This window comes from Hemiscyllium ocellatum, chromosome 7 (assembly GCF_020745735.1).
Source record: "Hemiscyllium ocellatum isolate sHemOce1 chromosome 7, sHemOce1.pat.X.cur, whole genome shotgun sequence".
In the NCBI taxonomy this organism is placed as follows: Eukaryota; Metazoa; Chordata; class Chondrichthyes; order Orectolobiformes; family Hemiscylliidae; genus Hemiscyllium; species Hemiscyllium ocellatum.
In genome coordinates, this window is record NC_083407.1 from 104,216,897 (window position 1) to 104,230,253 (window position 13,357).

General features: G+C 42.4%; 1 protein-coding gene across 1 annotated transcript in view; it reads left to right on the forward strand.

The window, feature by feature from the left end:
* mdh1b (malate dehydrogenase 1B, NAD (soluble)) overlaps positions 1 to 13,357 on the forward strand; it is a 53,037-nt gene that overhangs the window by 9,475 nt on the left and 30,205 nt on the right. Inside the window, exons 5-6 of the mRNA XM_060828163.1 lie at positions 1,751 to 2,250; positions 9,544 to 9,685. Of these exons, the coding sequence (XP_060684146.1) occupies positions 1,751 to 2,250; positions 9,544 to 9,685 (642 nt within the window). The remainder of the gene's footprint in view (positions 1 to 1,750; positions 2,251 to 9,543; positions 9,686 to 13,357) is intronic.

A 13,357-nucleotide genomic window follows, 5' to 3' on the forward strand; every position in this document is an offset into this window, starting at 1 on the left:
CAAGGATTTGCTAGGACAAGCAGACAAAGTTATTTCATTGGGCAGGATAATCCAGAACAAGAGTCCATAAAATGTTTTGGCAAATTGGACCAGCAAGTACAATGTTATTATTTATCACGAGGGGGAATCAAGTAGGGGGATTATTCTTCAGTTGTACCAAGCATTGCTGAGACTGCATCTGAGTTCAGCATTGGTCAACCTATTTCAAGAAGAATGTAAATATGCTGAGGGCAGTTCAGGGAAAGTTTAGTGGACTAATACCTGGAATGGGCAGGTTGTTTTATGAGGGAAATTTAGACAGGTTAGGCTTGTATCCACTTGACGTTATAACAGTGAGAGATGACTTGATTGAAACTTATAAACTCCTGAAGGGTCTTGACAAGGTAGATGTGGGAAGGATCTTTCCCCTTATGGGAGAATCTATGGGTCACTGTTTAAAAATTAGCAGTCACCCATTTGTAACAGGGATTAGGGAAAATTATTTTCTCTTAGAACATCGTGAGTTTTGGAACTCTCACCCTGAAAATGATGTGGAAGAAGAGTTTTAAAGACAGAGATAGATAAATTCTTGATAGGTAAGGGGTTTAAAAAGGTTATCAGGGATTGGGTGAAATGTAGATTTGAGGTTATAATTAGATCAGCCATAATCTTATTGAATGACAGAGCAAGCTTGAGGGGCTGAATGGCTTATTCCTGTTCCTGATTTGCATGTAAACAAACCATAAAATTAGAGCTCGCCCATGCAGGGATTGTGCCAAGGATCATTTCTTCATATAGTGAAATTTGAAACTCTTTCCCCCCAAAAAAGCTGGATATCAGTTGAAAATTTCAAAGCTGAGAATGATAGATTTTGATAGGTAAGAGTATTAAGGGTTAAGCAACCGAGACAGCTACATTGGATTGAGGTTTCAGTCATTGTGTAATTAAATTGTGGAACAGGCTGACGAAGATGAATAGCTTCCTATGTTTGAAGAAGTTATTGTCAAGTGATCAAGAGCAATGATCCTGGCTGAACTCCCCTCACCTAACCCCCAAACCTTTCACCAAGCTCTCCTTCCCAGTCTGAGAACATTGAAGGCATTTGCATTGTTCCTTCGGTTGCTTCCTTGAGCCCTTAGTTAATCTAGGGGTCAAAACTCTACCCTATATAATATAGGCAACTCAATACCACACAAATAAGGGAGACTTAGCCATTGCTAAAGAAGCTGATCACAAAACCTGGTTCCCTGAAGCTTCAGTCAGTTTATTACATGCAGAACAAGTACTTTTCCGGCAAAAGTAGCAATAGTTCTCAATACTTTGTTTAAATAATATGTGACACATGTCTATGGAAACTGTTGGGCCTAGACTACTCATTGCATAGATTTTACACAGTTGAGTCCTTTCATAGTCCTTAGTTTCTCCTGTGCCCATTGGACCACTAACGCGTATCAAGCCTTGTACAGTTACTGCTGACGTAAGTGTTTGGTGTATTGAAAGGATTTGCTGGTATTGTACACGTTGGGCAAAGTTGTGAAAATACCTTCCTTGACCATCAAATCCTGAAGTGGGACTTGAACCTGAACCATCTTAGCGACAAAAATGCTATTCTCTGCTCTCCAAGAGTTCCTTCCATCCGTAGTACTTGTTTTGTAAATGTAATCATGCAGCTCTTTTATTTTAAGATCTATAAAATCACTGATTGGAATAATCAATGGACAATGCAAAATCATTTACATAGTTCACTTACATGATATGCTTTATATTTTAGAGCATTGTGTCCTGCGTGTATTAATCTGATCCCTACCTTGCTAAATGGAGAGGTGTTTGGTCACAGCCAAGAGGTCAGCCTAAATCTGCTGCACATTGATGGGCCTCTGAGCATTTTACAAGGCATACAAATGGAGATTGAAGACATGGCCTGGCCTCTACTTCAAAAAGTAACGGTGCAAAATAGCCTGAGAAAGGCTTTCATGGATGCCGAGGTCATCATTCTTCTTGACGATCTTATGCCAGAGAAGGGTCAATCAATTGAAGACTGTTACAGAGAAATGGGCGGTGTCTACCAAGAAATTGCAATTAAGATTGACACCTTTGCAAAACCCAGTGTCCGTGTGATTGTGGCTGGTAATTATATCTTGAATTTGAAAACATACCTCCTTATGGATAGTGCATACGCTATTGATCACTGTAACTTTGTAGCAGTGTCAACTCAGTTGGAAGGAGAAGCTAAAGCACTGCTAGCCAGCAAGTTGAATGTGAGTCCACTTGGTGAGTATATTTTAGACATTGTCGTCTCTTTTAAACCTCTCTGCCTCCTCTTACAGATGCATAGCTCAATAGAATTTTAACCGTGGCTAGCAACATATTCCTCAGTTAGTCAAATAAAGAGTTGAAGAATCCCACTGTATTAACTTACGGAATTGAAATAGCTCATCTATGACTTCTGCACATGTGAACGATTAAATTAGCCTACTCCTAGGGCATCAGTCACATTTTTCAAATATTCTACCTCTGTGTAACAGATTTTGGAACATTACTGTTATATATATTATTGTTTACAATATAACAGACTGTCCATCAAAGTGCTAGTAAATCCCCATTATGGGTGGAATTTAATGCCCTCCCAAAACAAATCTAGAGGCAGGAGTGCATAGGCTGGGGTTCTGATTCTACCGCAGTAAATCAGGACCATGAGACCCAAGGATACCCTCATTGCCTTGCTGCCAGTTGAAGCCTTTCAATTAATGCAATAGGTGGTTGCATTTCATTTACATATTCTCATTGTCTGCCTGCATCAGACATGGTTCACTGAAAGCAATCTGCCCCATCATTTGCTGCCAAACCCTTTCCCCACCAGGGCTTGATAGCCATTACAGATGTGTAAAAATGAGGGCTTCAGATCCTGGAAACCAGAGTCTAGATTAGAGTGGAGAAAGTGAGGACTGCAGATGCTGGAGATCAGAGCTGAAAATGTGTTGCTGGAAAAGCGCAGCAGGTCAGGCAACATCTAAGGAGCAGGAGCATCGACGTTTCGGGCATGAGCCCTTCTTCAGGAACACATTTTCAGCTCTAGATTAGAGTGGTGCTGGAAAAGCACAGCAGGTCAGGCAGCATCCGAGGAGCTGAAAAATCGACGTTTCGGGCAAAAGCCCTTCATCAGGAATAGAGGCAGGAAGCCTGCAGGGTGGAGAGAAAAGTGAGAGAGGGATGGAGGTGGGGAGAAAGTAGTATAGAGTATAATAGGTGAATGGGAGTGGGGATGGAGGTGATAGGTCAGGGAGAGGGTGGAGTGGATAGGTGGAAAGGAAGATAGGCAGGTAGGACAGATCAAGGGGATGGTGCTAGCTGGCAGGTTGGAGCTGGGGTGAGGTGGGGGGAGGGGAAATGAGGAAACTGGTGAAATCCACATTGAAGTTTGGGGTTGAAGTGTTCCAAGGCGGAAGATGAGGAGTGCTTCCTCCAAGCATCAGGTGGTGAGGGAGCGGCGGTGGAGGAGGCCCAGGACATGTGTGTCCTCGGCAGAGTGAGAGGGGGAGTTGAAATGTTGGGCCACAGGGTGGTGGGATTGATTGATATGGGTGTCCCAGAGATGTTCCCTAAAACACTCTGCGAGAAGGTGTCCAGTCTACCCAATGTAGAGGAGACTGTATCGGGAGCAACGGATACAATAAATAATATTAGTGGATGTGCAGGTGAAACCTTGATAGATGTGGAAGACTCCTTTGGGCCTCGGATGGAGGTGAGGGAGGAGGTGTGGGCGCAGGTTTTGCAATTCCTGCAGTGGCAGGGGAAGGTGCCAGGAAGGGAGGATGGGTTGTTGGGGGGCATGGACCTGACCAAGTAGTCATGGAGGGAATGGTCTTTGCGGAAAGCGGAAAGGGAAATATATCCCTGGTGGTGGGGTCCATTTGGAGGTGGCGGAAATGTCGGCGGATGGTGCGGTTTATGCGGAGGTTGGTAGGGTGGGAGGTGAGCACCAGGGGCGTTCTGTCCTTATTACGGTTGAAGGAGTGGGGTTCGAGGGCGGAGGTGCGGGATGTGGACGAGATGCGTTGGAGGGCATCTTTAATCACGTGGGAAGGGAAATTGCAATCTCTGAAGAAGGAGGCCATCTGGTGTGTTCTATGGTGGAACTGATCCTCCTGGGAGCAGATACAGCGGAGGCGGAGGAATTAGGAATATGGAATGGCACTTTTGCAGGAGGTAGGGTGGGATGAGGTGTAATCCAGGTAGCTGTGGGAGTCTGTGGGTTTGTAAAAAATGTCAGTGTCAAGTCGATCGTCATTAATGGAGATAGAGAGGTCCAGGAAGGGGAGGGTGGTGTCAGAGATGGTCCAGGTGAATTTAAGGTTGGGGTGGAATGTGTTGGTGAAGTCGATGAATTGCTGAACCTCCTTGCGGGAGCACGAGGTGGTGCCGATGCAGTCATCGATGTAGCGGAGGAAGACGGCGGGGGGGTGGAGTGGTGCTGGTGTAACTACAGAAGATGGACTGTTCTACGTAGCCAACAAAGAGACAGGCATAGCTGGGGCCCATTCGGGTGCCCATGGCTACCCCTTTGATCTGGAGGAAGTGGGAGGATTCGAAGGAGAAATTGTTGAGGGTGAGGACCAGTTCAGCCAAATGAATGAGAGTGTCGGTGGAAGGGTACTGTTTGGGACATCGGTAGAAGAAGAAACGGAGGGTTTGGAGGCCCTGGTCATGGCAGATGGAGGTGTAGAGGGATTGGATATCCATGGTGAAGATGAGGCATACCTGAAGTTCTGTTACCTTTTATATAATTTTCCCAACCCTATTATCCTGTATATAAAATGTGTATTACTCTCGATCTCCATAATTTATGATTTGGAGATACTGGTGTTGGACTGGGGTGTACAAAGTTAAAAATCACACAACGCCAGGTCATTGTCCATTTGGAGGTGGCAGAAATGTCGGCCATGTTTAATTAGAAACACAAGCTTTCAGAGCACTGCTCCATCAGGTGGTTGTGGCGGACACAATTGTAAGACACAGAATTTATAACAAAAGCTTACAGTGTGATGTAACTGAAATTATACATTGAAAAATACCTTCATTGTTTGTTAAGTCACTCATCTGTTAGAATGACCATGTTAGTTTCACTTCTTTCATATGTAAATCACAAAACTTTTTTAAAAGTTACATTCTCAGGTTAACTGTAACAATTGGTGTCAGCCCAGATAATGTGTTGAAGTTGTTCGCCAGTTCCGACGTGCCACAGCAAGGAACCGTAATGATCTCCTCAGGAGGCAGACACGTGCTGCAACCGACAGGGTACCCTTCGTTGTCCAGTACTTCCCAGGAGCTGAAAAACTACACCATGTTCTTCGCAGCCTGCAACACATTATCAATGACAATGAGCACCTCACCAAGACCTTCCCCACACCTCCACTGCTCACCTTTAACAACTGCCAAACTTCAAACAGATCATTGTTCGTAGCAAGCTGCCCGACTCTCAGGACAACTCCATACAACCCTGTCACGATAGGCAATGCAAGAGGTGTCAGAGTGTGGACATGGATACCACCATTACACGTGGGGACACCTCCCACCATGTACATGGCAGGTACTCGTGCGACTCAGCCAACATTGTCTATCTCATACGCTGCAAGCAAGGATGCTCTGAGGCATGGTACATTGGTGAAACCAGGCAGAGGCTATGGCAATGGATGAACGGGCACCGCACAACAATCAACAGACAGGAGTGTTCCCTCCCAGTTGGGGAACACTTCAGTGGTCCAGGACTTTCAACCTCGGACCTTTGGGTGACCAACCTCCAAGGTGGATTTCGGGACAGACAGCAACAAAAAGTGGCTGAGCAGAGGTTGATAGCTAAGTTCCGTACACATAGGGAGGGCCTTAACCGGGACCTTGGGTTCATGTCACACTACAGGTGACCACCATTGCAATATATACACACACACACACACTCCTGTACACAGACGTGCACACAGACACACACACAATCCCACACTCGCAAATGCACACTCTCACAGATTTAGACTCCTTTGCACTCACAGACACACACATATACACCGTCTCTCTCAGACACCCACAACACTCCAGCCCACGTGTGTACTCACACACACACCAACCAAACCCACATACACATATATATTTGTGGGGTGAATTTGTACTCGCAGAGTTACAATGTACTTTGCTCAAAAACTACATGAATCCATATAACACTCTGTTAACTCATTTTTTAGATTAGAATCAGTCTAAACATTATGACACAGACAACAGCACACAGGGGGCGAACACCTTCAACACATTATCTGGGCTGACACCAATTGTTAAAGTTAACCTGAGAATGCAACTTTTCAAAAAACTTTTGTGATTTACATATGAAAGAAGTGAAACTAACATGGTCATTCTAACAGATGAGAGACTTAACAAACAATCAAGGTATTTTTCAATGTATAATTTCAGTTACATCACACTGTAAGCTTTTGTGATAAATTCTGTGTCTTACAATTGTGTCCTCCACAACCACCTGATGGAGCAGTGCTCTGAAAGCCAGTGCTTCTAACTAAACACGTTGGACTATAACCTGGTGTTGTGTGATTTGTAACCCCATAATTTATGCATCCCTTAGGACAGACTGACAACTTTCTATGTTGCCTTATAAAAAATAACTCCAGAGCTGTTTTTACTCTTTCTAGAGCATCATAACACTTCTGCCATAATAACATTCACTGCTGCATCACAATGACATGCAATGTACTGGAAAATTTGTTATGGGGGAAAAGCAAAGCTGCAGGTATCCCAGAAAAAAGACATGCATGGCTTAGGCCAATAGGATTCTCGTAACAACATCTTTTAATGAAGGAAACGAGCACAGTCAGAGGAGATGTTGCTCAACAATCCAGAGGGGTATATTGGTGGTGGGGGATGACTGTTTGAAACATCCTGTTGTCATAGAGGTCAGGGGGATGTGGCTGTCAAATACTCTAAGTAGTCTTTGCTTCGTCTTTTATTACCGTATAAAATACAATCAAAAGTTCTTCACTGTCCTCAAAGCATCACCCACCAAGTTCTGTAACCAAAAAAAAACATGGGACTGCAAATGCTGAAAATCAGAAACACAATCAGAAAATGCAGGAAAGACTTATCAAGTCTGGCAGCATGTGTGGAGAGAGAGCAGAGTTAGCGTTTCGGGTCTAGTAACCCTTGTTCAGAATAGTACAAGTTCTCCAAAATGCATACTCTCACATACTTCATGCCTTGTGTTATTCCCTGTATGATATATTTAACTGTTATTGTGCATATTTCCATAGTTTCCTGTGTAAGCAATCTGTATCCAACATCACTCTTACTTCTGACTTCCTGATTTTAATGGTGCAAATGACACTAATTGAATGCTCAAGCTTGCTTTGATCTGACTGCCACATCTTTAAAGTTAATTTTTGACAAAAGATGGATTGGGGTTAGGGCAGAAAGAACATGTCATTATATTTTGCAATGATGCTCAAACAGGATGCAGAGGGTAATTAAGATTCAGACCATTGCATTGTTTACTTCTGAACAAGAGTGTATGCAAACAAATTACAGCTGGAACAATAGGAACCAGTGCATATGTAACTCAAAACAATACAAATTATAAGTAATATTTTAACCAGTTCACTGCTTATGATTGAGTAAGTGCCAGTTTCCTGTCTAGGAAAATGTTACAAATTGAAATCTGATTAAGAGTTTTGATGGTTTATGTACAGAAAAATAGATATCTGAGAGGGAGTTACAGACTAGAATCAATCAAGCAATTTAAATGACTTATGTATCTAATAACTGACATCTTGGAATTAGTAACAGGCTGAAATCCAATTAAGGGGTTCTGATAATGTATAGAGCAATGAGATTTGACAGTGAGCCACATTTAGGAAACCAATCAGAGGATTCATATGGTTTATACATAAAATGATGTAGCCTAAGAGTGAGTTGGGAGGAATCAATTTAATAAAGAGTTTGGATGACGTGAGAAGTAAGTTCAAGATATTTATAGCCACCAGATTAGATAACAGTCTTAGCTCATCCCTGATCTTTTTATTTGAATTCTGATTGTATATGATAGTTTTATTAAATTTGGGGTTTGCTTTGCTTGCAGCAGTGGCTGTTGGGAAAAGTGTCATTTTTGGCTGTAATGCATCAGCACAGAATAATGGATCTACTAGAACAGGAATATTCACATTTCAGCCCATCAGTCATCTATGGCCCATGAGCGCACATCAGTTCTGTTTCTAATTTATTTCTTACTTAAGATTTTTCATGTTGGATTTTCATGGGTCTGTTCTTTGGAAATGGTTGCCAGTGCTTTTGTCTCTGTGGTGATTAAATTTTAAATTGGATGAAAGAAGCGCTCTTATATAGCACCTTTCATGGCATCCCAAATCATTTGATGAAGAATCAATAAAGTATAGTAAATTATTAAACAGTTGTAATATAGAAGCCATTGTAGTCAACTTACACACTGCAGGCTCTCTCAACAGCAATGAGATAAATCCCATTTGGGATAAATATTAGTCAGGCTAGTGAAGAGAAATCCCCATCTCTTCTGTAAAGAGCGCTTAGGAATCTTTTATGTCCATCTGAGAAGGTAGTCAAGGCTGTGATTTAATGTTGCTCTCAAAAGAAAACCCTTTAACTTGAGTACTCCAATTGTGGCAAGTGTCTGACTGGAATTGGTGCTCAGGTGTCTATTCAGTCAACTGAATCACGGTTGACAATGACTCCAGTTGTTATTAGCCCAACTCTTGTGGCACAGTGTATCCCTACCCCTGAACCAGGAATCATAGAATAGGAGACCCAAGTTAAAATCCTGTCTATGTTTTAGGTGAAATAACATCTCTGACCAGCCTGATTAGAAAATATCTAGTTGTGACCAACCATCGTTCAAATATATGCGAATTGGCAAGAGCATTAATTTATCTTACAAGGACTGATTTGCCCCAACCATTCACTAACAGGAACAAACCAGCTGAAGTATGCAGTATGCCTACCTGTTCCTTTAGCTTGCCCCCATTCTCCCAGTCTGTTGTGGACAGATCTGCATCATCTTTTCCAAGTGCCCCTGCTCTGGGGGAAAATGAATCAAAACTGATGCCACCTGCTCACTATAGAACTTTTAGATACAGATTCACACCCACCAAGCACAGAGAACCCTGTAATTCTCACAGTAACATTGCAAGCTCAATATTTTGACCCATTTGCTGAGATCAGGGAGTGCTTCCTGGTGACAAGGAGCCTCAAATGTTGCTCATTAGTAATGCCCCATAGGGCTACTCATGATAGCGACTCATTAAAACAGAGATACTGATGAACTGTAGTTTCTGCAATGTTTGAGTTAATATAGGCTGAGTGGAAATAAAATGTAAGTGAGTTACTTGTCTTTTATGCATTTCAAATCTGCACAAAGGTGAGACTGTTCTTTAGGTTGATTCTGAATTTCAACATTGTATTGCTAAAATTGTTTTCAAGTGTACATATCAGCAAATGGTTCGTTCATGTTTATGTAAGTGATGTGCCTTTTCTTCATTCTCTCCGCAGATGTGAAAGATGTGATTGTGTGGGGAAATATTGGCAGAAGTACGTACATTGATCTGCATAAAGCACGGGTTCATCAATATGAAAGTGCCATCTGGGGTCCACCTGAGTTCTCACGTCCTGTGTTGGAGATGCTGCGTAATAAGTACGGGGAAGGCTTTTAGTGGAGAGCTAGTCTGAGCATCATGCTGCAGTTAAACCTTTTCTGCTGCTCTGGCTGTTACAGTAGTTTTGATGCTCAGTTTTGTATTGTTTTCATTATGTCATTCAAAACAAAGTGTTTCTGAAAATAATAATGCAATCATATCAACAATAATCACCATTCCTTGGCAGATATGTACTTATAATGAAGGATATTTCTGAGAGCCATTGAATTGGAGAAGGTATTGTCTGTGGTGGGGATGCACTTTGTAACAGAGCCAGCAGGTTAATGCAGGTTAATTGACCAAATTATCGTCAATTCAAAGAAGCCTTCTGTTCCAAATTATTTTCCATATCTCCTCTTTTTTTTTCTCATTTGCAACTTGAACGAACCCATGTTTTGTTCTTTACAAGTCCCAAATTCATCTCCTTGTACCTTGTACCATCATCCCTTTACTCATTTAATCACTCCTGTCCTCTACCCTGTTGTTTTTGCAGTTAAGTCATGTCTGCATGCACCATGTTGGTGTGCTGCCATCATCCTCTTTAAGTGTGGGGATCTATTGGGCCTGTCTGGTCAAATGTGATAGAGGAAAATCATGTACTGATCTAACTAGAAAGGGCTTTTGTGTTGAACAAGATGAAGTTTATTTCATTTTAGGAACTAATTACATGTTGATATGGTAGACGTTGTTACAGATAATTTGAGGAGGACCTGTTGGTTCTTATTCCTTCAAGATCCTTAGCTGTTCTGCCAGATGTCCAGGTGACCTCATTATAAATGATGGTGTATAAGGCATTCCTCAATATTAACTCTTTCAATCTTTACATCCTTTCCAACATCTCCCACCAAGATTTCTTTCCATTAGACTCGCCACTTCCCCATCTCACACCAAGTGTCTGACTTCATAAATTCAGGTGATCTGGAATTTTCGTCATTCTCCTAGAGTGTGTTCTCTTTAGTATCTGTAGAGCTTAGGGTTGAAGACTGTTAACTTTGATTCTTTTACTGACAGTGAGCAGGCTGTAGGTCTGTTGCATTCACTTCATTGCATCTGTTGCATCAATCAGTATTGGATGATAGATCTACAAAGGAATAGGGTTCCTATGCTTCTTTCATGCGAGATTTCAGGATGTTGCCAGGACTGGAGGCTTTGAGTTGTAAGGATAGGCTGGGACCTTTTTTTACTGTGAGTGTAGGAAGTTGAGGGGTGACCTTACAGAGGTTTATAAAATCATGAAGGGCGTAGAAAAGGTGAATAGCAAAGGCCTTTTCCCTAGGGTGGGGGAGTTCAAAACTAGGGGCATATTTTTAAACTGAGAGGAAAAAAATTTAAACGCGACCTGAGGGGCAATGTTTTCACACAGAGGGTGGTTCATATGTGGAATGAACTGCCAGAGGAAGTGGTAGATGCAGGTGCAGTTACAACATTTAAAAAGATATTTGGATAAGTACATGAATAGGAAAGATATAGAGGGATATGGGCGACACGCAGGCAAGAAAGACAAGTTTAGTTTGGGATACCTGGTTAACGTGAACAAGTTGGACTGAAGGGACTGCTTCTGTGCTGCATGATTCTATGACTCTCCAAGCAACATATGATCTCTGCTGGTCTGTTACTCCTTGGATGACCTCAACTGGGGGAGGTGAAGGCTTAGTGGTATTATTGTTGCACTGTTGATTCAGAGACCCAGATAATGATCTGGAAACCCAGGTTTGAATTCCACCATGGCACAGTTAAAAAAAATCTGGAATTTCCGAATCTAATAAAAACCAATAATCAATTGTTGGTTGTTAGAAAAGCACATCTGGTTCTCTATAATGTCCTTTAAGAAGGAAACTGCCATCCTTACCTTGTCTGGCATACATATGACTCCAGACTGCCCTCTGCGGCAATTAAGGATGGGTAATAAATGGGGTAATTGTGATGAATAATAAGTAATAGGCAAGAAGAATGGCATATCCTGTGAATGAATTAAAAAAAGCTTTTATCCACAACCCTAGCCCAAAAAGTGTCAACTGTCTGTCATTGAAATTGCTGCACGTAATAGGACTGCCTCTTAAATACATCTTGATAGTTCCATGGAGGTATATTTGACATCAAATTCTTTGGTAGAATAGGGAGCTGAGACTTCAATTTTCTGCTCATCAGCAACTCTGATGTTACTGAACAACACTGGAATGAAGTGGTTCTGTAATTTAGCAAGCATAGCCAAAGTCAGCATTTTTCATCAAACACAATGCTTAATGAACTGGTTTATGAACTCAGCTGGTTGCTGCTTAAAGGATACTGCTCCTAAGACTGTAGCTGAAGCATCAGCTGCTGTGATGCTTGGAATAAGTACATTGTAATGGCTATGACATGCACAGACATGAATCTGTCTTTGACCCACTGAGACACATTTTTTTGATGGGGGTTTCAACATCATTCTTATGTTGTCTTTAAGCATTGTCTCAGAGGTTCTGTCGTAATTGCCAAGTGAGGCAAAAGATTTATCATCCCTCAAGTTCTTTTGAGGTTAAGAACTGACTTTGGAATGCCAAACTCCTAAATGGCTTTTGTCTTCTGTGGGTCTGTCATTATTCCATCATTGTTGACAATGTGTCCCAAGATGTGAATAGATTCTTCGGAGAATTTACAATTTCTGTTAAGGGTTCTTCCTTCTATGTGCAAGTGCTTTGGAACTGCATGCATTTTCTTATCACCCTTCTGGACTATTTCCCATGGATCCATATGTCATCCACATGGCGTACAACTCCTTGAAAAGTTTGTGAAGTATTAGCTATAGAGCATTGAAAAATCTCTGGAGTATGACATTCCCAATTGTCAGGCTGTTGAAGCAAAATATCTTAAAATGGAGTTATGAATATGGTAGATCATTTTGAATTCTCATCCAATGGCATCTGCCAGAGTCTACTGTTCATCTTGAGTTTCATGAAAACTCAGTTTCTGGATTATTTAGCTAAACTATTAATAGCCATGGGTTTAGGTGGATATCTCTCATGACTACCTTGTTGAGCTCTGTAAGGTCAATACAAATTTAAATGGACTCATTAGGTTTGGGTAAGACAAGTATATCCTTCCATATCCACCACAAATTCACCTGCACCTCCACACACATCATCTATTGCATCCGCTGCACCCGATGTGGCCTCCTCTATATTGGGGAGACGGGCCGCCTACTTGCGGAACGCTTCAGGGAACACCTCTGGGACACCCGGACCAACCAACCCAACCACTCCGTGGCTCAACACTTTAACTCTCCCTCCCACTCCACCAAGGACATGCAGGTCCTTGGACTCCTCCATCGGCAGAACATAACAACACGACGGTTGGAGGAAGAGCGCCTCATCTTCCGCCTGGGAACCCTCCAACCACAAGGGATGAACTCAGATTTCTCCAGTTTCCTCATTTCCCCTCCCCCCACCTTGTCTCAGTCGGTGGGGGGAACTCAGCACCGCCCTCCTAACCTGCAATCTTCTTCCTGACCTCTTTGTCCCCACCCCACTCCAGCCTATCACCCTCACCTTGACCTCCTTCCACCTATCACATCTCCATCGCCCCTCCCCCAAGTCCCTCCTCCCTACCTTTTATCTTAGCCTGCCTGGCACACTCTCCTCATTCCTGATGAAGGGCTCTGGCCCGAAACATCGAATTTCCTGTTCCTTGGATGC